Source organism: Nerophis ophidion, linkage group LG29 (assembly GCF_033978795.1).
Source record: "Nerophis ophidion isolate RoL-2023_Sa linkage group LG29, RoL_Noph_v1.0, whole genome shotgun sequence".
Classification (NCBI taxonomy): domain Eukaryota; kingdom Metazoa; phylum Chordata; class Actinopteri; order Syngnathiformes; family Syngnathidae; genus Nerophis; species Nerophis ophidion.
This window is the reverse complement of record NC_084639.1, coordinates 7111634-7134490: the sequence shown is the minus strand read 5'-3', so window position 1 is coordinate 7134490 and position 22857 is coordinate 7111634. Positions and strand designations below refer to the sequence as shown.

At 37.5% G+C, this 22857-nt stretch overlaps 1 protein-coding gene across 4 annotated transcripts in view; it reads left to right on the top strand.

The window, feature by feature from the left end:
* The window catches only part of diaph2 (diaphanous-related formin 2), a 1158885-nt gene that overhangs the window by 790292 nt on the left and 345736 nt on the right, over positions 1–22857 (top strand). For all 4 annotated transcript variants that reach the window (XM_061891998.1, XM_061891999.1, XM_061891997.1 and 1 more), the window contains one exon: positions 19173–19297. In XM_061891998.1, coding sequence (XP_061747982.1) covers positions 19173–19297 — 125 coding nt within the window. The remainder of the gene's footprint in view (positions 1–19172; positions 19298–22857) is intronic.

The window sequence follows — 22857 nt, the reverse complement described above, 5'->3', positions numbered from 1 at the left end:
AAAACAAGAACAAACAAAAGGTACTAAAACAAGAACAAACAAAATGGTACAAACAAAAGGTGCGCATGACATTGACAGGTAGTGGTGACAATCGACACGACAATAATCCAGCACTGACTGGAGGACAAAGCAGGTAAAAATAGGAATCGGGCTGATTGACACCAGGTGTGACCAGGTGCCAATCAGGGAGAAAAACAGGAAACAGACAAAATAAGAGCGCTGACAGGAAACAAAGACAGGAACAACTAAAACCTAACCAAACTGTCAGGGACGAACCTGACAGAAACTTTGACTTCCCCAAAAAAGCTCCCCAAAAGTATTCGGCCGACAAATATGTGCATTTGATTGTCCGTGCAAATAAAAATTGCACTTTTTACTGCAAAAAACAGTTATTTTAACAAAAATAAGTTACCCAAAAAAGACACCGGCGACGTGGGCAGCAACTCGATCTGGGAAATTCTGCAGGCAACCATAACAGATGGACACTTCAAAAAGTTCAGACATCAAAGTTGTGGCTTATCAATAACTGAGGCTCTTTTACCTGGCACACTTTTTTTTATTTTTTATTTTTTGGGAATTTCACAAACCTTGCATCACTTACACACTCATTTGAAGTTGTGAAACATGCCCAATCCAGATATGTGACCTTGACTTTATGTTCTCAAGAAAATATGACACATATCAACCAAAACATGGCATCAGTTTACATGCATCGTCGTGTATATTAACAAACTATATACAGTCGTGGTCAAAAGTTTACAAACACTTGTAAAGAACATAATGTGAATGGCTGAATTGCGTTTCCAATAATTTCTACAACTATTATTTTTTTGTGATAGAGTGATTGGAGCACATACTTGTTGGTTCTTTAATGAATTTATTATGGGTCTACTGAAAATGTGAGCAAATCTGCTGGTCAAGAGTATACATAAAGCAATTTTAATATTTGCTTACATGTTCCTTGGCAAGTTTCATTGCAATAAGTTGCTTTGTGGTAGCCATCCACAAGCTTTTGCTTGAATTTTTGACCACTCCTCATGACAAAATTGGTGCAGTTCAGCTAAATTTGTTGGTTTCCTGAGGCATTGTCCACACTTTTGACGTGTGATTGGGGTCATTGTCCTGTTGGAACATTTATTTATGTATATATATATATATATATATATATATATATATATATATATATATATATATATATATAAATTGGCCCTAGTGTGTGAATGTGAGTGTGAATGTTGTCTGTCTGTCTGTGTTGGCCCTGCGATGAGGTGTCCAGGGTGTACCCTGCCTTCCGCCCGATTGTAGCTGAGATAGGCGCCAGCGCCCCCCGCAACCCCGAAAGGGAATAGGCGGTAGAAAATGGATGGATGGATGGATGGATATATATATATATATATATATATATATATATATATATATATATATATATATATATATATATATATATGTATATATATATATATATATATATATATATATATATATATATATATATATATATATATATATATATATATAATATATATATATATATATATATATATATAATATATATATATATGTAGGTGTGGGAAAAAATCACAAGACTACTTCATCTCTGAGATGAAGTAGTCTTGTGATTTTTTCCCACACCTACATATTGCGCTCTACCACGGTATCGAGCACTATTCTCCGGATAATCCAATCAAGACATAATATATATATATATATATATATATATATATATATATATATATATATATATATATATATATATATATATATATATATATATATATATATATTTCTGACAGTCTGTATGCGCTGTTTTGTGGGCCGTCTTATTTACGCGGTTTACCTTCGGCAGCGTCTTCTCCCCGTCATCTTTGTTGTAGCGGTGTAGCGTGCAAGGACGGGAGCGAAAGACGTGTCAAAAGATGGAGCAGACTGTTTTAATGACATTCAGACTTTACTTCAATCAATAGCATGTTAGAATAATGATTAATTATGTATAAATGATCAGACAACTCTTGTGCTTAAGGGCCGTTGCTATAGTTATTATCAATTGTGTTGAAGTAGTACTTCTCTATCAGTGCAAAGTTAAAGTACCAATGATTGTCACACACACATATATATATATATATATATATATATATATATATATATATATATATATATATATATATATATATATATATAAACCGCTTTCTGACAATCCGTATGCGCCGTTTTGTTGGCCGTCTTATTTACGCGGTTTACCTTCGGCAGCATCTTCTCCCCGTCATCTTTGTTGTAGCGGTGTAGCGTGCAAGGACGGGAGCGAAAGACGTGTCAAAAGATGGAGCAGACTGTTTTAATGACATTCAGACTTTACTTCAATCAATAGCATGTTAGAATAATGATTAATTATGTATAAATGATCACACAACTCTTGTGCTTAAGGGCCGTTGCAATAGTTATTATCAATTGTGTTGAAGTAGTACTTCTCCATCTGTGCAAAGTTAAAGTACCAATAATTGTCACACATATATATATATATATATATATATATATATATATATATATATATATATATATATATATATATATATATATATATATATATATATATGCGCATGTGTATGCCCGTGTGGCAGTAGAGTTAATATATATATATATATATATATATATATATATATATATATATAAACCGCTTTCTGACAATCCGTATGCACCGTCTTGTGGGCGGTCTTATTTACGCGGTTCACCTTCGGCAGCGTCTTCTCCCCGTCATCTTTGTTGTAGCGGTGTAGCGTGCAAGGACGGGAGCGAAAGACGTGTCAAAAGATGGAGCAGACTGTTTTAATGACATTCAGACTTTACTTCAATCAATTGCATGTTAGAATAATGATTAATTATGTATAAATGATCACACAACTCTTGTGCTTAAGGGCCGTTGCAATAGTTATTATCAATTGTGTTGAAGTAGTACTTCTCTATCCGTGCAAAGTTAAAGTACCAATGATTGTCACATATATATATATATATATATAAAAACCGCTTTCTGACAATCCGTATGCGCCGTTTTGTGGGCGGTCTTATTTACGCGGCTCAACTTCGGCAGCGTCTTCTCCCCGTCATCTTTGTTGTAGCGGTGTAGCGTGCAAGGACGGGAGCGAAAGACGTGTCAAAAGATGGAGCAGACTGTTTTAATGACATTCAGACTTTACTTCAATCAATAGCATGTTAGAATAATGATTAATTATGTATAAATGATCACACAACTCTTGTGCTTAAGGGCCGTTGCTATAGTTATTATCAATTGTGTTGAAGTAGTACTTCTCTATCAGTGCAAAGTTAAAGTACCCGTGATTGTCACATATATATAATGTATATATATGACTCCTTTAATGTGACCTATAATCCGGTGTGCCTTATATATGGAAAAAAAATAGACCATTCATCGGCAGTGCGCCTTATAATCCGGTTCCCCCTATGGTCCGTAAAATACGTTATGTTTATTCCTTGGAAAAGAAGGTATTTCATTGCCTCTGTCTTTGAAGTGCTTTCTAATGTGGGCCTCGGTCGGTTTCCTTTGATGTATGAGGAGTGGTATACGTCTCCAGCACCTGGAGATAGCTGTACTTTCTGTGTACTACTGTATATAAATAGCAACGCCTGGGCTCTTTTTTCAGGAAAATGTTGCTGTGATATCCAATTGTATGACCACTGGGACCTCGCTAACGGCGACAAAAGGAGTAGATGACAAACGCGATGCACACATTACTCACTCTTCACTCCTTATCATCGTTCTCAAGTACCCGCAGACGTTGGCTCATACGGCGATGAATGGCTTGATGGAACTCTGCTTTTGTCTTTTGGCTGCGTTAGTCGTTTTCTTCTCCATGTGGATTATTATATAAATATATATGTATATATTTTTTTTTTTTACTTGGAGACAATGCGATGGAGTTCTAAATAAATCTCAATTTCCTTTTTGCGGCGGCGCTGTAATTGCACTTGGGAGTGTTCGACGAAGCACGTCTGGAATAGTATTGTCGGCTGCTTAATCAATCAATCAATCAATCAATCAATCAATCAATCAATGTTTATTTATATAGCCCCAAATCACAAATGTCTCAAAGGACTGCACAAATCATTACGACTACAACATCCTCGGAAGAACCCACAAAAGGGCAAGGAAAACTCACACCCAGTGGGCAGGGAGAATTCACATTCAGTGGGACGCCAGTGACAATGCTGACTATGAGAAACCTTGGAGAGGACCTCAGATGTGGGCAACCCCCCCCCCCTCTAGGGGACCGAAAGCAATGGATGTCGAGCGGGTCTAACATGATACTGTGAAAGTTCAATCCATAGTGGCTCCAAGACAGCAGTGAGAGTCCCGTCCACAGGAAACCATCTCAAGCGGATCAGCAGCGTAGAGATGTCCCCAACCGATACAGGCGAGCGGTCCATCCTGGGTCCCGACGAGCGGTCCATCCTGGGTCTCGACTCTGGACAGTCAGTACTTCATCCATGGTCATCGGACCGGACCCCCTCCACAAGGGAGGGGGGGACATAGGAGAAAGAAAAGAAGCGGCAGATCAACTGGTCTAAAAAGGAGGTCTATTTAAAGGCTAGAGTATACAGATGAGTTTTAAGATGAGACTTAAATGCTTCTACTTAAGACCGTATGTTTGAGAGGAAACTAGTCGAAGTATTTGCTGGGGTCGGTGGAACCTCGATTTACAAACGTAAATGGTCCTTGAACAAGCCTAATAAATAGGAAAGTGTGTACAGTTGGAACCATCGCGGTTTACCTGACACATGAAACGTGACAAATTTGGGGCGTGCACTATCCACTTTAGCCACCGGGTGGCAGTAGAGTGGATATCTTCAAATGTGTTTTGACCACAGTGGCACTTTGCATTATTTTCGGCAGACTGCATGGAATGGTGCATGTTCTCCCCGTGAATGCGTGGGTTCCCTCCGGGTACTCCGGCTTCCTCCCACTTCCAAAGACATGCACCTGGGGATAGGTTGATTGGCAACACTAAATTGGTCCCTAGTGTGTGAATGTGAGTGTGAATGTTGTCTGTCTATCTGTGTTGGCCCTGCGATGAGTTGGCCACTTGTCCAGGGTGTACCCCGCCTTCCGCCCAATTGTAGCTGAGATAGGCGCCAGCGCCCCCCGCGACCCCAAAGGGGAATAAGTGGTAGAAAATGGATGGATGGATGGATGGATGCATGGAATGGGGCCATGTGAATCCCGTTTCTCCTTTATATTGAAGCAAATGCATCTATATTTAACACGTTAACATGAATAAAGTCTATATTTTAGTGAATGTTTTTGCGCAGAAAACACAACACAAAGGGCTATACAGTACTGTAGTGTTTTATAACAAATTCAAAACAACAACCAGATTATCCGAGACACACACACACAAGGGCGGTATAGCTCGGTTGGTAGAGTGGCCGTGCCAGCAACTTGAGGATTCCAGGTTCGAGCCCCGCTTCCGCCATCCTAGTCACTGCCGTTGTGTCCTTGGGCAAGACACTTTACCCACATGCTCCCAGTGCCACCCACACTGGTTTAAATGTAACTTAGATATTGGGTTTTCACTATGTAAAGCGCTTTGAGTCACTAGAGAAAAACGCTATATGAATATAAATCACTTCACTATCACTAGCTATGTAGTGCACTCGGTTTAAAAACATCTTGTACGGTGGAACCTCGATTTACAAACCTAAATGGTCTTTGAATAAACCTAATAAATAAAAAAGTATGTACAGTTGGAAGGGGGATTAATATGTCCCCATCCATCACGGTTTACCTGACACATGAAACGTGACAAATATGGGGTGCGCACTATCCACTTTGGCCGCCGTGTGGCAGTAAAGTTAATATCTTAAAATGTGTTTGACCACATTTACACTTTTCATTATGTTCAGCAGACTGCATTGTGAAAAGATTAACCCCAGGAATGGGGCCATATGAATCATGTTTATACTGTATATTGAAGCAAATTAGCCTTTATTAAACCATATGAACATGAATAAAGTCTATATTTTAGTAAAGGTTTGTACACTTTAAACGCAGTATAAAGTGCTATACGGCGTCCCGGAAGAGATAGTGCTGCAAGGGGTTCCGGGTATTTGTTCTGTTGTGTTAATATTGCGTTACGGTGCGGATGTTCTCGCGAAATGTGTTTGTCATTCTTGTTTGGTGTGGGTTCACAGTGTGGCGCATATTTGTAACAGTGTTAAAGTTGTTTATACGGCCAACCTCAGTGTGACCTGTATGGCTGTTGACCAAGTATGCATTGCATTCACTTGTGTGTGTGTGTGTGTGTGTGCGCGCTTCAAATTAACGTTATCATTAAACCAGGTAACAGATCATACAACGTGTCAGCATTGCGTGACATCTTTGAGTAAAGGCCATTGTTAAACCTGAGAGAGGACGCTAAAGGCAGTGCCTTTAAGGCACGCCCCCAATATTTTTGTCCGGGTGAAAATCGGGAGAAATTCGGGAGAATAATTGCCCCGGGGGGTTTCGGGAGGGGCACTGAAATTCGTGAGTCTCCCGGGAAAATTGTGAGGGTTGGCAAGTATAGTGAAGACACTTTAAGTCACACTCGTGTCTGGGGATATCCGATAATACTGGACTGCCGATATGATAAATGCTTTAAAATGTAATATCAGAAATTATCGGTATCGGGATACTTGGTCAACAGCCATACAGGTCACACTGAGGGTGGTCGTATAAACAACTTGAACACTGTTACAAATATGCGCCACACTGTGAACCCACACCAAACAAGAATGACAAACACATTTCGGGAGAACATCCGCACCGTAACACAACAAACACGACAGAACAAATACCCAGAACCCCTTGCATCACCAACTCTTCCGGGACGCTACAATATATATCCCCCGCTACACCCCCCCCCCCCACACACACACACACCCCAACCACGCACCCCTCCCCCCGAACCCCGGCAACCTAAACCTCCTCATGCTCTCTCAGGAAGAACATGTCCCAAATTCCTAGCTGCTGTTTTAATAAATATGGCAGTGCCATGTTGGCATTTTTTTTCCATAACTTGAGTTGATTTATTTTGGAAAAAACCTTGTTACATTGTTTAATGCATCCAGCGGGGCATCACAACAAAATTAGGCATAATAATGTGTTCATTCCACGATTGTGTATATTGGTATCGGTTGATATCGGAATCGGAATGTAACCGACATTCCCTGTCGCCGCTCGGGTTCCACTGACCACCCAGGAAGGACATCGCTTTTGCACAAGGTTTGACGCTTTTATTTTTCAATAAAGCTTTTCTGCAGCTCAGATCGCTTTTTCAGCTCCTCTCTGCTGCTCGCTCCTCGGTCGCTCTTTCAGCCGGCTGCATCGTCGTCTCTCGTGTGTTGTTCTCTCTCTCTTTCGCTGCTGCCGCTCTTCCTCCGTTCTTGCAGGCTCTCCAACTCCTTCCGCCCTGATCTCTCCTCCTTCTCCCCTTTTATGCATCATCAGGAGAAATGTTAATAGTTACCCGGTGTGTGCGCCACGCACCTGAATTAGATTGCGGCGGCGTCGCTCCCGGCACGCTCCACCTCTCCACTCTGCCGCATTCTCAGCCTCCTTGCCGCCATCTTGGGCAGGGATGCAGCGTGCCCTGCCTCGCCGTCGGCCCGTCGGCTGCGCCTTCCCACACGGTAATTAAGATTCGGACAATATATCGTCAAAAAAAGCCATTATCGTACAGCTCTACTTATTACGCGAAACCAACTTTTCTTACCTCTTCGTACCTGTTCTTGTGTGTTTGGGATCTGCATAAGTCCTGATAATTTCAAATCGTGTGGCGGAGATGTTTATAAAACAATCTTGCCTTCCTTCACACTTTCTAGAGCAGCGGTCACCAACCTTTTTGAAACCAAGAGCTACTTCTTGGGTACTGATTAATGCGAAGGGCTACCAGTTTGATACACACTTAAATAAATTGCCAGAAATAGCCAATTTGCTCAATTTACCTTTAATAAATACATTTCTATATATATAAAAGAATGGGTATTTCTGTCTGTCATTTTGTCATACATTTTTTTCGTTTTACGGAAGGTTTTTTGTAGAGAATAAATGATGAAAAAACACTTAATTGACGGGTTTAAAAAAGGAGAAAACCTGAAAAAAATAAAAATTCAATTTTGAAACATAGTTTATCTTCAATTTTGACTCTTTAAAATTCAAAATCCAACCGAAAAAACTGGAGAGAAAAACTAGCTAACTAGAATCTTTTTGAAAAAATTAAAATAATTTTTGGAACATCAGTAATTTTTCCTGATTAAGATTAATTTTACAATTTTGATGACATGTTTTAAATAGGTTAAAATCCAATCTGGACTTTGTTAGAATATATAACAGCTTGGTCCAATTTATATTCCTAACAAAGACAAATCATTATTTCTTCTAGATTTTCCAGAACAAAAATTATAAAAGAAATTCAAAAGACTTTGAAATAAGATTTAAATTTGATTCTACAGATTTTCCAGATTTGCCCAAAAATTTTTGGGGGAATTTGAATCATAATGAGTTTGAAGAAATATTTCACAAAAATTCTTCGTCGAAAAAACAGAAGCTAAAATGAAGAATTAAATTAAAATGTATTTATTCTTTCCAAAAAAAAAAAAAAAATACTTGAATATTTATGTAAATTGTCAGGAAAGAAGAGGAAGGAATTTAAAAGATAAAAAGGTATATGTGTTAAAAAAAATAAATCCTAAAATCATTTTTAAGGTTGTATTTTTTCTGTAAAATTGTCTTTCTGAAAGTTATAAGAAGCAAAGTAAAAAAATAAATGAATTCATTTAAACAAGTGAAGACCAAGTCTTTAAAATATTTTCTTGCATTTTCAAATTCTATTTGAGTTGTGTCTCTCTTAGAATTAAAAATGTCGAGCAAAGCGAGACCAGCTTGCTAGTAAATAAATAAAATTTAAAAAATAGAGGCAGCTCACTGGTAAGTGCTGCTATTTTTAAAACAGGCTAGCGGGCGACTCATCCGGTCCTTACGGGCTACCTGGTGCCCACGGGCACCGCGTTGATGACCCCTATTCTAGAGAGTTCTACCCAGAGTGCTTTGCGCCAGTCTGCCATTGAAATCAATCCTCTTGTTGTGGGGCAGACTGGCTCGTACATGCATCTCTTCTTGTGTCTTTTCTCCAAAAACCTGAGGACATTTTCACAATTTTTTCTCTTTTTCACAAAAGACACCGAAAGGGTCTCACTCACGGTCGTCATTAGAATAATTTGCAACATCTCAGAAACTCGCCCCCCCACCCCCGCCCCCCCCTCCCCCAACACCACCTTCTTTGCCGTCTGAAAAGATGCAAAGTACACATCTCCTTTATCCTCCCCCCTGCACCTCCTCTTGAAGCGTGTATTCAGAAGATAACAGCGCTGCCGTGGTTTGTCCCCTGGAAATAGCCGCGTTATTTTCGGTGCTAATTCCACTAATGATATCCCTAAAGAATCCACTCTGCATTCTGCGCGGCAAAAGAGAGTGGCGGCCCTGATGCACGCGCGGAAGAGTCTGAACTGACCTTGAAATTGCACCAAAAGATAACGAGATGTTCCTTCTCCCCTCGTACTGAAGATCTAAACCCGGGGAATATCACTCACGATATCCGAGTGAACCCCTCGCTAATTATTATTTTTTTTTATCACAGCAAAGCTTCTCAATAGACAGTCCGGAGCTGCGGTTTTGTCGGAAATGAAAACATGAATTCCAAGTTGTGTTCTTGGTGTGAATATTTAGTGCAGGGGTCACCAACCTTTTTGAAACCAAGAGCTACTTCTTGGGTACTGATTAATGCGAAGGGCTACCAGTTGGATACACACTTAAATAAATTGCCAGAAATAGCCAATTTGCTCAATTTACCTTTAATAAATAAATCTTAGTGTATAAAAAAATGGGTATTTCTGTCTGTCATTCCGTCGTACATTTTTTTTCCTTTTACGGAAGGTTTTTTGTAGAGAATAAATGATGAAAAAAACACTTAATTGAATGGTTTAAAAGAGGAGAAAACACGAAAAAAATGAAAATGTTATTTTGAAACATAGTTTATCTTCATTTTCGACTCTTTAAAATCCAAAATTCTACCTAAAAAAAGAGGAAAAACTAGCTAATTTGAATCTTTTGGGAAAAATAAAAATTAAAAAAAAATTATGAAACATCATAAGTAATTTTTCCTGATTAAGATTAATTTTAGAATTTTGCTGACATGTTTTAAATAGTTTAAAATCCGATCTGCACTTTGTTAGAATATAAAACAAATTGGACCAAGCTATATTTCTAACAAAGACAAATCATTATTTCTTCTAGATTTTCCAGAACAAAAATTTTAAAAGAAATTCAAAAGACTTTGAAATAAGATTTAAATTTGATTCTACAGATTTTTATAGATCTGCCAGAATATTTTTTCTGAACTTTAATCATAATAAGTTTGAAGAAATATTTAACGAATATTCTTCGTCGAAAAAACAGAAGCCAAAATGAAGAATTAAATTAAAATGTATTTATTATTCTTTACAATAAAAACTATAAATGTACTTGAACATTGATTCAAATTGTCAAAAAAGAAGAAGAAGGAATTTAAAAGTTAAAAAGGTATATGTGTTTGAAAATCCTAAAATCATTTCTAAGGTTGTGTTTTTTCTCTAAAATTATCTTTCTGAAAGTTATAAGAAGCAAAGTAAAAAAAATAAATGAATTTATTTAAACAAGTGAAGGCCAAGTCTTTAAATATTTTCTTGGATTTTCAAATTCTGTTTCAGTTTTGTCTCTCTTAGAATTAAAAATGTCAAGCAAAGCAAGACCAGGTTGCAAGTAAATTAATAAAATTTAAAAAAATAGAGGCAGCTCACTGGTAAGTGCTGCTATTTGAGCTATTTTTAGAACAGGCCAGCGGGCGACTCATCTGGTCCTTACGGGCTACCTGGTGCCCGCGGGCACCGCGTTGGTGACCCCTGCTGTAGTGTGTTCATGGTGGAATTGCCCCACTGGTGTTCACCTGTCGTCATCACGTCGTGCCATTGCTGGTTTTAGGAGCGGAGGAGCATGTTCGGCAGCGCACACTCACAGTGTACTTACAAGCAGACACAGTGCTTGGACGGAAAAGGGAGAACGGACACATTTTGGCTTAAAAACTAACGATAAAGGTTATGACACTGAAGAAGTGTTTTAAGACATGGCGATTTAGTGGCTAAAGTCCAGCCACAGTCGGCAGTGTTTTAGCTACTTCTAAATCACTAATCCTCGCCTCCATGGCGACAAATAAAGTATGTTTCTTACAAGTATCATTATCACTGCAGGACTAGTAATGGCTAAACATGCTTCACTACACACCGTAACTCACCGGCGTCAAAATTTCAACTGTAATGATACCAAGTATAGGAGCGTATGTAGTCAATACTACTATGATTACATTAATCATTTTTAGCATCATTTTTTAGCATTTTCGTTTAAAAATATATATATTATGTTTGTGAACTCGAGAAATATGTCCCTGCACACATTTGTTTGGAGGACACATGTATGTCCCCACCACTCCCTCTTAAAAACTAAAGAAAAATAATGGAAATGAAAATAATCATAACAGCACAGTTTAGGACAGATATAGAAACAGATACCTCCAAATAAGAACACAATTGAAAAAAAAAAAAAAAAAAATATATATATATATATATATTAGGTATTTTGTATATAAAGAGGAGTTAAAATCAACTTATTTATGCCCCCTTTATTCATAAATTCACAAACACAATTGAAAAATTTAAAAAAATAATAATTAGGTTTTTTGTATATAAAAAGGAGTTAAATTCAACTTATTTATGCCCCTTTTACTCATAAATTAACAAACACAATTGAAAAAGTAAAAAAAAAAATCATGTTTGTTGTATATAAGGAGTTAAATTCATCTTATTTATGCCCCCTTTATTCATAAATTAACAAACAATTGAAAAAGTATAAATATATATATATATTTTTTTTTTGCATATAAAAACGAGTTAAATTCAAATTATTTATGCCCCATTTATTCATAAATAACGAACACAATTGAAAAAGTAAAATAAATTAAAATGTTTTTTTGTATATAAAAAGGAGTTAAATTCAACTTTATTGTGCACCCTTTATTACGAACACAATTGAAAAAGCTAAAAAAAGAGGGTTTTTTGTATATAAAAATGAGTTAACTGCAACTTATTTATGCCCCCTTTATTCATAAATTAACGAACACAAATGAAAAAGTAAAAAAATAAAATATATATTTTTTTTTATATAAAAAGGAGTTAAATTCAACTTATTTATGCGCCCTTTATTACGAACACAATTGAAAAAGCTAAAAAAAAGAGGGTTTTTTGTATATAAAAATGGGTTAACTGCAACTTATTTATGCCCCCTTTATTCATAAATTAACAACCACAATTGAAAAAGATAAAAAAAAATGTGTTTTGTATATAAAAAGGAGTTAAATTAAACTTAGCTATGCCCCCTTTATTCATAAATTAACAAACACAATTGAAAAAGTAAAAAAAAAAAAAAAAATTTGGTTTTTTGTTTATAAAAAGGAGTTAAATTCATCTTATTTATGCCCGCTTTATTCATAAATTAACAAACACAATTGAAAAAGTATAAATATATATATATATATATTTTTTTTTTGCATATAAAAACGAGTTAAATTCAAATTATTTATGCCCCATTTATTCATAAATAACGAACACAATTGAAAAAGTAAAATAAATTAAAATGTTTTTTTGTATATAAAAAGGAGTTAAATTCAACTTTATTGTGCACCCTTTATTACGAACACAATTGAAAAAGCTAAAAAAAAGAGGGTTTTTTGTATATAAAAATGGGTTAACTGCAACTTATTTATGCCCCCTTTATTCATAAATTAACAACCACAATTGAAAAAGATAAAAAAAAATGTGTTTTGTATATAAAAAAGAGTTAAATTAAACTTAGCTATGCCCCCTTTATTCATAAATTAACAAACACAATTGAAAAAGTAAAAAAAAAAAAAAAATTTGTTTTTTTGTTTATAAAAAGGAGTTAAATTCATCTTATTTATGCCCCCTTTATTCATAAATTAACAAACACAATTGAAAAAGTATAAATATATATATATATATATATTTTTTTTGCATATAAAAACGAGTTAAATTCAAATTATTTATGCCCCATTTATTCATAAATAACGAACACAATTGAAAAAGTAAAATAAATTAAAATGTTTTTTTGTATATAAAAAGGAGTTAAATTCAACTTTATTGTGCACCCTTTATTACGAACACAATTGAAAAAGCTAAAAAAAGAGGGTTTTTTGTATATAAAAATGAGTTAACTGCAACTTATTTATGCCCCCTTTATTCATAAATTAACAACCACAATTGAAAAAGATAAAAAAAAAATGTTTTTTGTATATAAAAAGGAGTTAAATTAAACTTATGTATGCCCCCTTTATTCATAAATTAACAAACACAATTGAAAAAGTAAAAAAAAAAAAAATTTGGTTTTTGTTTATAAAAAGGAGTTAAATTCATCTTATTTATGCCCCCTTTATTCATAAATTAACAAACACAATTGAAAAAGTATAAATAAATATATATATATATATATATATATATATATATATATATATTTTGCATATAAAAACGAGTTAAATTCAAATTATTTATGCCTCATTTATTCATAAATAACGAACACAATTGAAAAAGTAAAATAAATTTAAAAAAAATTTGTATATAAAAAGGAGTTAAATTCAACTTTATTGTGCACCCTTTATGACGAACACAATTGAAAAAGCTAAAAAAAAAGAGGGTTTTTTGTATATAAAAAGGAGTTAAATTCAACTTATTTATGCCCCCTTTATTCATAAATTAACGAACACAATTAAAAAAGTAAAACATTTTTTTTAGGTTTTTTGTATATAAAAAATGAGTTAAATTCTGCCGTGTGTTCTTTAAGAAGATAATTTTATGCGGAGGTGTACTGACGTTTTTTTTACTCACCCCTGGCACCCCCCTTCCAATATCACCTTTTTCCCACTTTTTTTAAGGAGCGCCGTAAGTGGCTGACCCGTTGGTGGTCTAGTTCTTGTCTTCCTGTAACGTATGTCTGCTCTTAGTGGGACTTTGCCGAAAATATTATTTCAGTTCTTACATGTCTTGTACATGGTAAATAATGGACAATAATAAAGCATCCTGAATCCTGACAGTATTTGTCATTGATAAAACTTAAGGCGAATCAAAATTTACGACCAATAAAAACACAATAAAAGGGGACGAAAATTTGACTCGACAAATATAAAAGTGACAGTCTCTTGCTGTCGTCGTGCGGGTTCAATGGACCACCCAGGAAGGACATGCTTTTGAGCAGGTTTGACTTCTTTATTTTGCAATAAAGGTTGGGTTGCAGCTCGGATCGCTTTTCAGCTCCTTCCTCCACTGCTCATTCCCGGTCTGCTTTTCAGCCGCCGTCGTTGTTGTGCTCGTCTTGCGCTCTGTGTTGCTCTCGCTTCTCATGCGCTGCTCTCCTCCTCCTTTCTCCTTGATCTCTCCTCCTTCTCCCCTTTTATACAGTGTCAGGAGAAATGTTAATCGTTTCCCGGTGTGGGAGCCATGCACATGAGTTTGATTGCGGCGGCGTCCCTCCCGGAACGCCCCGCCTCTCCACTCCGCTTCCTTGCCGCCATCTTGGGCAGGGCTGCAGCGTGCCCTGCCGCGCCGTCGGCCCGTCTGCTGCACCTCTCCACAATAAACAAACAAAAAATACAAATACAAATTTGGGCGACTTTGCCGAAAATATTATTTCAGTTCTTACGTGTCTTGTACATGTTAAAGAATGGACAATAATAAAGCATCCTGAATCCAGACGGACCCTCGCGCTAAACTTCCCCCGGTGCAAACTGAGGCGGTATGTGTCATTGATAAAACTTAAGGCAAATCAAAATTTACGACCAATAAAAGGGAACGAAAATTTGACTCGACAAATATAAATGCGACAGTCTCTTGCTGTCGTTGTGCGGGTTCAATGGACCACCCAGGAAGGACATGCTTTTGAGCAGGTTTGACTTCTTTATTTTGCAATAAAGTTTGGGTTGCCGCTCGGATCGCTTTTCAGCTCCTTCCTCCACTGCTCATTCAGCCGCCGTCGTCGTCGTGCTCGTCTTGCGCTCTGTGTTGCTCTCGCTATTCATGCGCTGCGGACTATCCTCCTTCCTCCTCGATGTCTCCTCCTTCTCCCCTTTTATACAGTGTCAGGAGAAATGTTCATAGTTTGCCGGTGTGGGAGCCACGCACATGAATTTGATTGCACGCTCCGCCTCATTCTCCGCCTCCTTGCCGCCATCTTGGGCAGGGCTGCAGCGTGCCCTTCCGTGCCATCGGCCCGTCTGCTGCGCCTCTCCACAATAAACAAACAAAAAATACAAATATAAATCTGGGCTTCGGGAATTGCGCGTCCTTTCTGATTTCAATGCGTAAAAAGACAAAGTGCACACCCAATTTGTCACGTTTCATGTGTCAGGTAAACCGCCACGCCATGTGAAACCCCATGTTGTGTTCCTTTGCAGCGACAAAAGGGAAGATACAAATCGTATTTATAGCCCGGGTTCATAAATTCAGGGTGTATAATTCAACACGGAGCGAGACGTACTGTAAGCCACACTTTCTTTTAATGACGCTATCCCCCCCCTTTTTTTTTTTTTTTTTTTCAACTTCACAAGTGCGTGTGTTGTGTGTGTCGACGAGCGTAAACCCTTTAGCATCAACCTAAACACATCCCCGCCGCTGTCCTATCTGATCCCTGAAGACTCCGCTGGCTGTTTGAAGTGTCTGCTTGGAAAGGCTGATCTGAATGCTGGGAAAATCGGCAGCAACTCTGCAAACAGTGATTACGGACTGATTAATGAGCCACAACAAACACACACATTTCACACACACACACACACACACTACTCGTGCATCACTCTCTAGGCCGCACAAACATTTAACTTTTCACAACTCTGCGTGTCTTTCTTGTTATTAAGCATCTAGAACAGGGGTCGGGAACCTTTTTGGCTGAGAGAGCCAAAAAGCCAAATATTTTAACATGTATTTCCGTAAGAGCCATATAATATTTTTTTTTAACACTGAACGCAACTAAACGCGTGCATTATTAAGTAAGACCAACATTTCTAGAGTGTAATATTTTTCTTGTTCTTTGTAATAACATTGTTATTCTGAAGCTAACTGTGGAGGGGGCGTGGCCCGCGGGCCTGCAGCGAACTGGGGTGTGCCAGGACCAGCCTCGAAATCAGTGAGAGCTGCGTAGATGGCTCACCTGAGCCTTGTTATCTAATCACCTGTCGCTCGGTTATAAGCAGCAGCCAGGAGGAGAGATGGGGTTGGGGCTGGAGCCAGAGCGCGAGCAAGAACGAAAGAGAAAAATACAATTGCTGGAAAGCAACTGAGAGACTTATTGAAAAATAAAATAATAGTGTAACCCTGAAATGGGCTCTCATGTCGGTGCTTGGTGGTCTGAAGAACCCCCAGGAAAACAAGCCCCACACAAACCAATAATAAATAAATAACTTACCGCAACTTCTTGAACAGGTGCGGTAGTAAACGGATGGATGGACTAAAAATGCATGAGAATGTTTTATGTTTTGAACATTATTTTTAACAGTTATTACAAGTGGAATTATTCATTACTTATCGTGTTAAGCAACGTCAGCTCAGATTTATCCGAGAGCCAGATGCAGTCATCAAAAGAGCCACATCTGGCTCTAGAGCCATAGGTTCCCTACCCCTGATCTAGTAGGTTGTTGTGCTATTTAAACCAAATGGATTGGGACACAAAAGTGTGACGCAGACCTGTTTTAGGTGGACTTTGAAAAGCGTTTTATTTTGAAAGGCATGTGTTGTTGGCAAGTCTAGTGTGGGTTGGTGATGTTTTTTTGTTTTTGTTTTTTCCCCCTCTATTTGTTATGGTCTACTAAGGGGAGATGACGGTAGACTGACACCAGGTGGCAGTAATGTTCATAAATGTATTATATTTATAGTCAATGTATATATAATAATAACAAACAATACTACTGAACTATATAATGGAGTGTGACAAAATCCAAGAGTGTATGCGTGTGACTATGTGTGTAGATTAGCTGAAGTGTGTGTTACCAAAGTGTTGACGAGAGCGAAGGAACGAGGAAGTCCATGGGGCAGGCAGGATCAGAGGCGAGAGAGAGGCGTCAGAGTCCAGGGGCGAGTGAGGAGTCGAGGAACGAGGGAGAAAACGGAAGGAAAACACTGCTGAAACACGGGAGAAGACAAAGGACACATCAAGCCACGGAGAGGAAACAAAAAATAGAGCATAAAGCTTTGCTTACGGTTCACCATATGAGAAACTAAGTTCCCGCGAGGATCCCTGGGTCCACTGGTCTTTTAAGCAGCTCGCCCTCATCAATTCAAGGTGTGTAGAAAGGTAATCGTCTGCAGGCTTGTAGCTGCGTGGGCGTGCTGCTCTCAGCTGAGAGAGCCCATGTGGGCGTGGCCCGCGGTGCGCTCGTCATGAGGCACAGATGTGGACGCGTTGTAATGCGCCCTGGCCGTGACACTAATACGATTTAAAAAAGGGCGAATATGATAAATTATGACGTGTGGGTCCTTTCCCCCCCCCAGTTTTAACAGTTTTGATATGGAACTAAATCAGGGGTTTTATTGAATAAAGTTTCCATACTTCTCAGTTCCTCATCAATGTGCTCTAAACGTAGTCGTATAAGGAACATAACTAAATGGGTTTTGTTTAATACAAAAGTCATATTTGTGTATAGGTGTATTGAGTGCGGATATATCAGGGAAATATCTAAATGTGGTGCTTTATTTAATATGCCGTTTTTTTTTATACTCGACCCCTCAGTCTGTCATTGTCTTCGGAAGGCTGACTTTAGAAGTAAAATAACTATTATTAAAAGTAAAATATTTAAATATGTGGCTGTCTTCAGTTCCATATATGTATGTACAGTATGTATGTATATATGTATAAATATGTGTGTGTATAAAATATATATATATATATATATATATATATATATATGTGTATATGTGTGTGTGTATATATATATATATATATATATATATATATATATATATATAAAATCAATCAATCATTGTGTTCATTTATATAGCCCTAAATCACTAGTGTCCTGTATATATATGTGTATATATATACTGTATATGTATATATATATATATATATATATATATATATATATATATATATATATATATATATATATATATATATATATATATATCCATATTTATATATGTGCATATATATATGTAGATATGTGTATATATGAATGTATAAATGTGTGTGTGTGTACATATATATATGTATGTGTGTACGTGTGTATATGTATGTGTATATATGTGTGTGTGTATATGTATATATGTGTATATATAATATATATATATGTATGTATATATATATATATATATATTTATATATGTGCATATATATATGTAGATATGTGTATATATGAATGTATAAATGTGTGTGTGTGTACATATATCTATATGTATGTGTGTGTACGTGTGTATATGTATGAGTATATATGTGTGTGTGTATATGTATATATATATATATGTATTATATATGTGTATATATAATATATATATATATATATGTATGTATATATATATATATATATATATATATATATATATATATATATATGTACTCATCAGTGAAGCATAAATATATTAAACAGCGGGCTTTCTAACAATTAGGAAGGGTTGTGTCATCTTTGTCCTACTACAGAAACCATATAAAAACAAAAAATATATTTTCTCCCCATCTTTTTTTTTTTATTTTTAATTTAATTCTATGTATATATTTTTTTAAATTATAAAATCAACATAAAAACACAAGATACACTTAGTTAGTGCACCAGCCCAAAAACCATGTGTTTATGTTTTTATGGCTTAATTATCAGTTTCAACCATATAACTTTCTAAAGTTCCAAAATTTTTTTTATTTTTCATACATTTCTGAAAAAATTTACAACAGCCACTAGGGCGGCGCCAAGGAGCAAATAAGTTAGACCTCTCCAAGACTTGCCCCACGCCTATTCCTTTATGAAATGTGTATTTTCTTCCCCCGACAGTGTCCGCTGAGATCCTGAAAAGCAGCCTGACCACCATGGAGCGTCACATCGTGCGCCTGGAGAACGACATCGAGAACTTCCCCAAGACGGACGACGCGCAAGATAAGTTTGTGGAAAAAATGTCCATATCCTTTTCGGTGCTCTTGGTTGTCCCACTTTACTCAGACACGGGGGCGTGGAACACGAGGTCACACTGCATGCGTACATTTCTGCCAGTTGTTGTTCGGTGTGTGTGTATTAGTGTTGTCCCGGTACCACTATTTTGGGACCGGTACATAAATTATTTTGGTACTTTTCGGTATTTTTCTAAATAAAGGGGACCACAAAAGAGGTCATTATTGGCTTTATTTTAACAAAAAAAATCTTAGGGTACATTAAACAAATGTTTCTTATTGCAAGTTTGTCCTTAAATAAAAAAGTGAACATACAAGAAAACTTAATTTTAATAGGAAGTAAGCAAACAAAACTGACATATGCAGTAACATATTGTGTCATTTATCATTCTATTATGTTGTCTACATTATTAAGGACAAGTGGTAGAAAATGAATGATCAACCTACCTGTTAATATCTGTTTATTTTCTCTTTAAAATGTTCTATCTACACTTCTGTTAAAATGTAATAATCACTTATTATTATGTTGTTTGATACTTTAGTTTTAGATGATACCACACATTTAGGTACTCTACCAATACCACGTAGATACAGGATCATACATTGGTCATATTCAAAGTCCTCATTTGTCCAGTAGTTGCAACATTGTTTGTCAACACTGTCTGCTCTCATTTTGTCGCACATTTGACCCTCCGCTTTTCTGTGTACTACATTCGGTCCGCCTCCTGGACAGAGTTGTAGTAATATCGACTAGATACGCTTCTGTACTTGGTATCATTACAGTGGATGTCAGGTGTAGATCCGCCGATGATACCACACATTTAGGTATCAATCCGATACCAAGTAGTTACCGGATCATAGATCGGTCATATTCAAAGTCCTCATGTGTTCAGGGACATATTTCCTGAGTTTATAAACAGAATATACATTTTTTTTAAACGAAAAAAAAAAAATTTGTGATGCTAACAATTATCGATGTAGTCATAGTAGTATCGACTACAAGCGTTCCTGTACTTGATATCATTACAGTGGATGCAAGGTGTAGATCCACCAATGGCGTTCGTTTACATTGTGTAGCAAAAAACGAAGGAATACTGATGTTAAAAAAAATATCAATGTAATCATAGTGGTATCAACAACATACGTTATTGAATGTGGTATCATTACAGTGGACCGCCAATGGTGCTGGGAATTTGCTCTGTAGTGTTTTTGTTGTGTTGCGGTGCAAATATTCTTCCAAAATGTGTTTGTCGTTGTGGTTTAGTGGAGTTTCACTATATGGCACATGTTTATGAATGTCGGTGTTGTTCATACTTCAACCCTCAGTGTGACACGTATGGCTATTGAGTAAGTATGCCCTTCATTCACATGTGCGCAATGTGATATAAGTCAATATGATTCTGTCATTAGTTGAAATTGTGGTTATCCATCCATCCATCCATTTTCTACCACTTGTCCCTATCGGGGTCGCGAGGGGGTCGCTGGACTCGGGCGGAAGTATACCCTGGACAAGTCGCCACCTCATCGCAGGGCCAAAATTGTGGTTAGGCTTCATTAATTACGGACTATATGATTTTTTATCCGCTAGATTAACAACAACAAGATGGGTTTATAAAAAATCATTTAAAAAATTATTTCATATTTATTTATTTATTTATTTTTTACTTTTGTTGTTTTAACGCTTTTTTTCCAATGCATCACACAACAATAAAAGACAATGTAGCAGCTGGAGATTTTAGAAATAAAAAGCGTTTATATATATATGAATACAAACTTGCCGCTAAATTAACAACAACAAGATGGGTTTCTAAGAAATAATTAAAAACAAAAATTCATATTTCTTTTCGTTTTTTTTTATTTTTTTTTAAACTTTTGTTGTTTTAACGCTTTTTTTTACAATGCGTCACAAGACAATAAAAGACAATGTCGCAGTTGGAGATTTTAGAAATATAAAGTATATATATATATATATATATATATATATATATATATATATATATATATACACTTGCCGCTTGATTAACAAAAACAAGATGGATTCATCAAAAATAATAATAAAAAAATAATTTCATATTTATTATCTTTTTTAATTTATTTTATTTACTTTTGTTGTTTTAACGCCTTTTTTCCAATGCGTCACAATACAATAAAAGACAATGTCGCAGTTTGAGATTTTAGAAATATAAAGTATATATACCATATATATATATATATATATATATATATATATATATATATCCATCCATCCATCCATCATCTTCCGCTTATCCGAGGTCGGGTCGCGGGGGCAACAGCCTAAGCAGGGAAACCCAGACTTCCCTCTCCCCAGCCACTTCGTCTAGCTCTTCCCGGGGGATCCCGAGGCGTTCCCAGGCCAGCCGGGAGACATAGTCTTCCCAACGTGTCCTGGGTCTTCCCCGTGGCCTCCTACCGGTTGGACGTGCCCTAAACACCTCCCTAGGGAGGCGTTCGAGTGGCATCCTGACCAGATGCCCGAACCACCTCATCTGGCTTCTCTCGATGTGAAGGAGCAGCGGCTTTACTTTGAGTTCCTCCCGGATGGCAGAGCTTCTAACCCTATCTCTAAGGGAGAGACCCGCCACACGGCGGAGGAAACTCATTTCGGCCGCTTGTACCCGTGATCTTATCCTTTCGGTCATGACCCAAAGCTCATGACCATAGGTGAGGATGGGAACGTAGATCGACCGGTAAATTGAGAGCTTTGCCTTCCGGCTCAGCTCCTTCTTCACCACAACGGACCGGTACAACGTCCGCATTACTGAAGACGCCGCACCGATCCGCCTGTTGATCTCACGATCCACTCTTCCCTCACTCGTGAACAAGACTCCTAGGTACTTGAACTCCTCCACTTGGGGCAGGGTCTCCTCCCCAACCCGGAGATGGCACTCCACCCTTTTCCGGGCGAGAACCATGGACTCGGACTTGGAGGTGCTGATTCTCATTCCGGTCGCTTCACACTCGGCTGCGAACCGATCCAGCGAGAGCTGAAGATCCCGGTCAGATGAAGCCATCAGGACCACATCATCTGCAAAAAGCAGAGACCTAATCCTGCGGTTACCAAACCGGAACCCCTCAACGCCTTGACTGCGCCTAGAAATTCTGTCCATAAAAGTTATGAACAGAATCGGTGACAAAGGACAGCCTTGGCGGAGTCCAACCCTCACTGGAAATGTGTTCGACTTACTGCCGGCAATGCGGACCAAGCTCTGGCACTGATCGTACAGGGAGCGGACCGCCACAATAAGACAGTCCGATACCCCATACACTCTGAGCACTCCCCACAGGACTTCCCGAGGGACACGGTCGAATGCCTTCTCCAAGTCCACAAAGCACATGTAGACTGGTTGGGCAAACTCCCATGCACCCTCAAGAACCCTGCCGAGAGTATAGAGCTGGTCCACAGTTCCACGACCAGGACGAAAACCACACTGTTCCTCCTGAATCCGAGGTTCGACTATCCGACGTAGCCTCCTCTCCAGTACACCTGAATAAACCTTACCGGGAAGGCTGAGGAGTGTGATCCCATGATAGTTGGAACACACCCTCCGGTC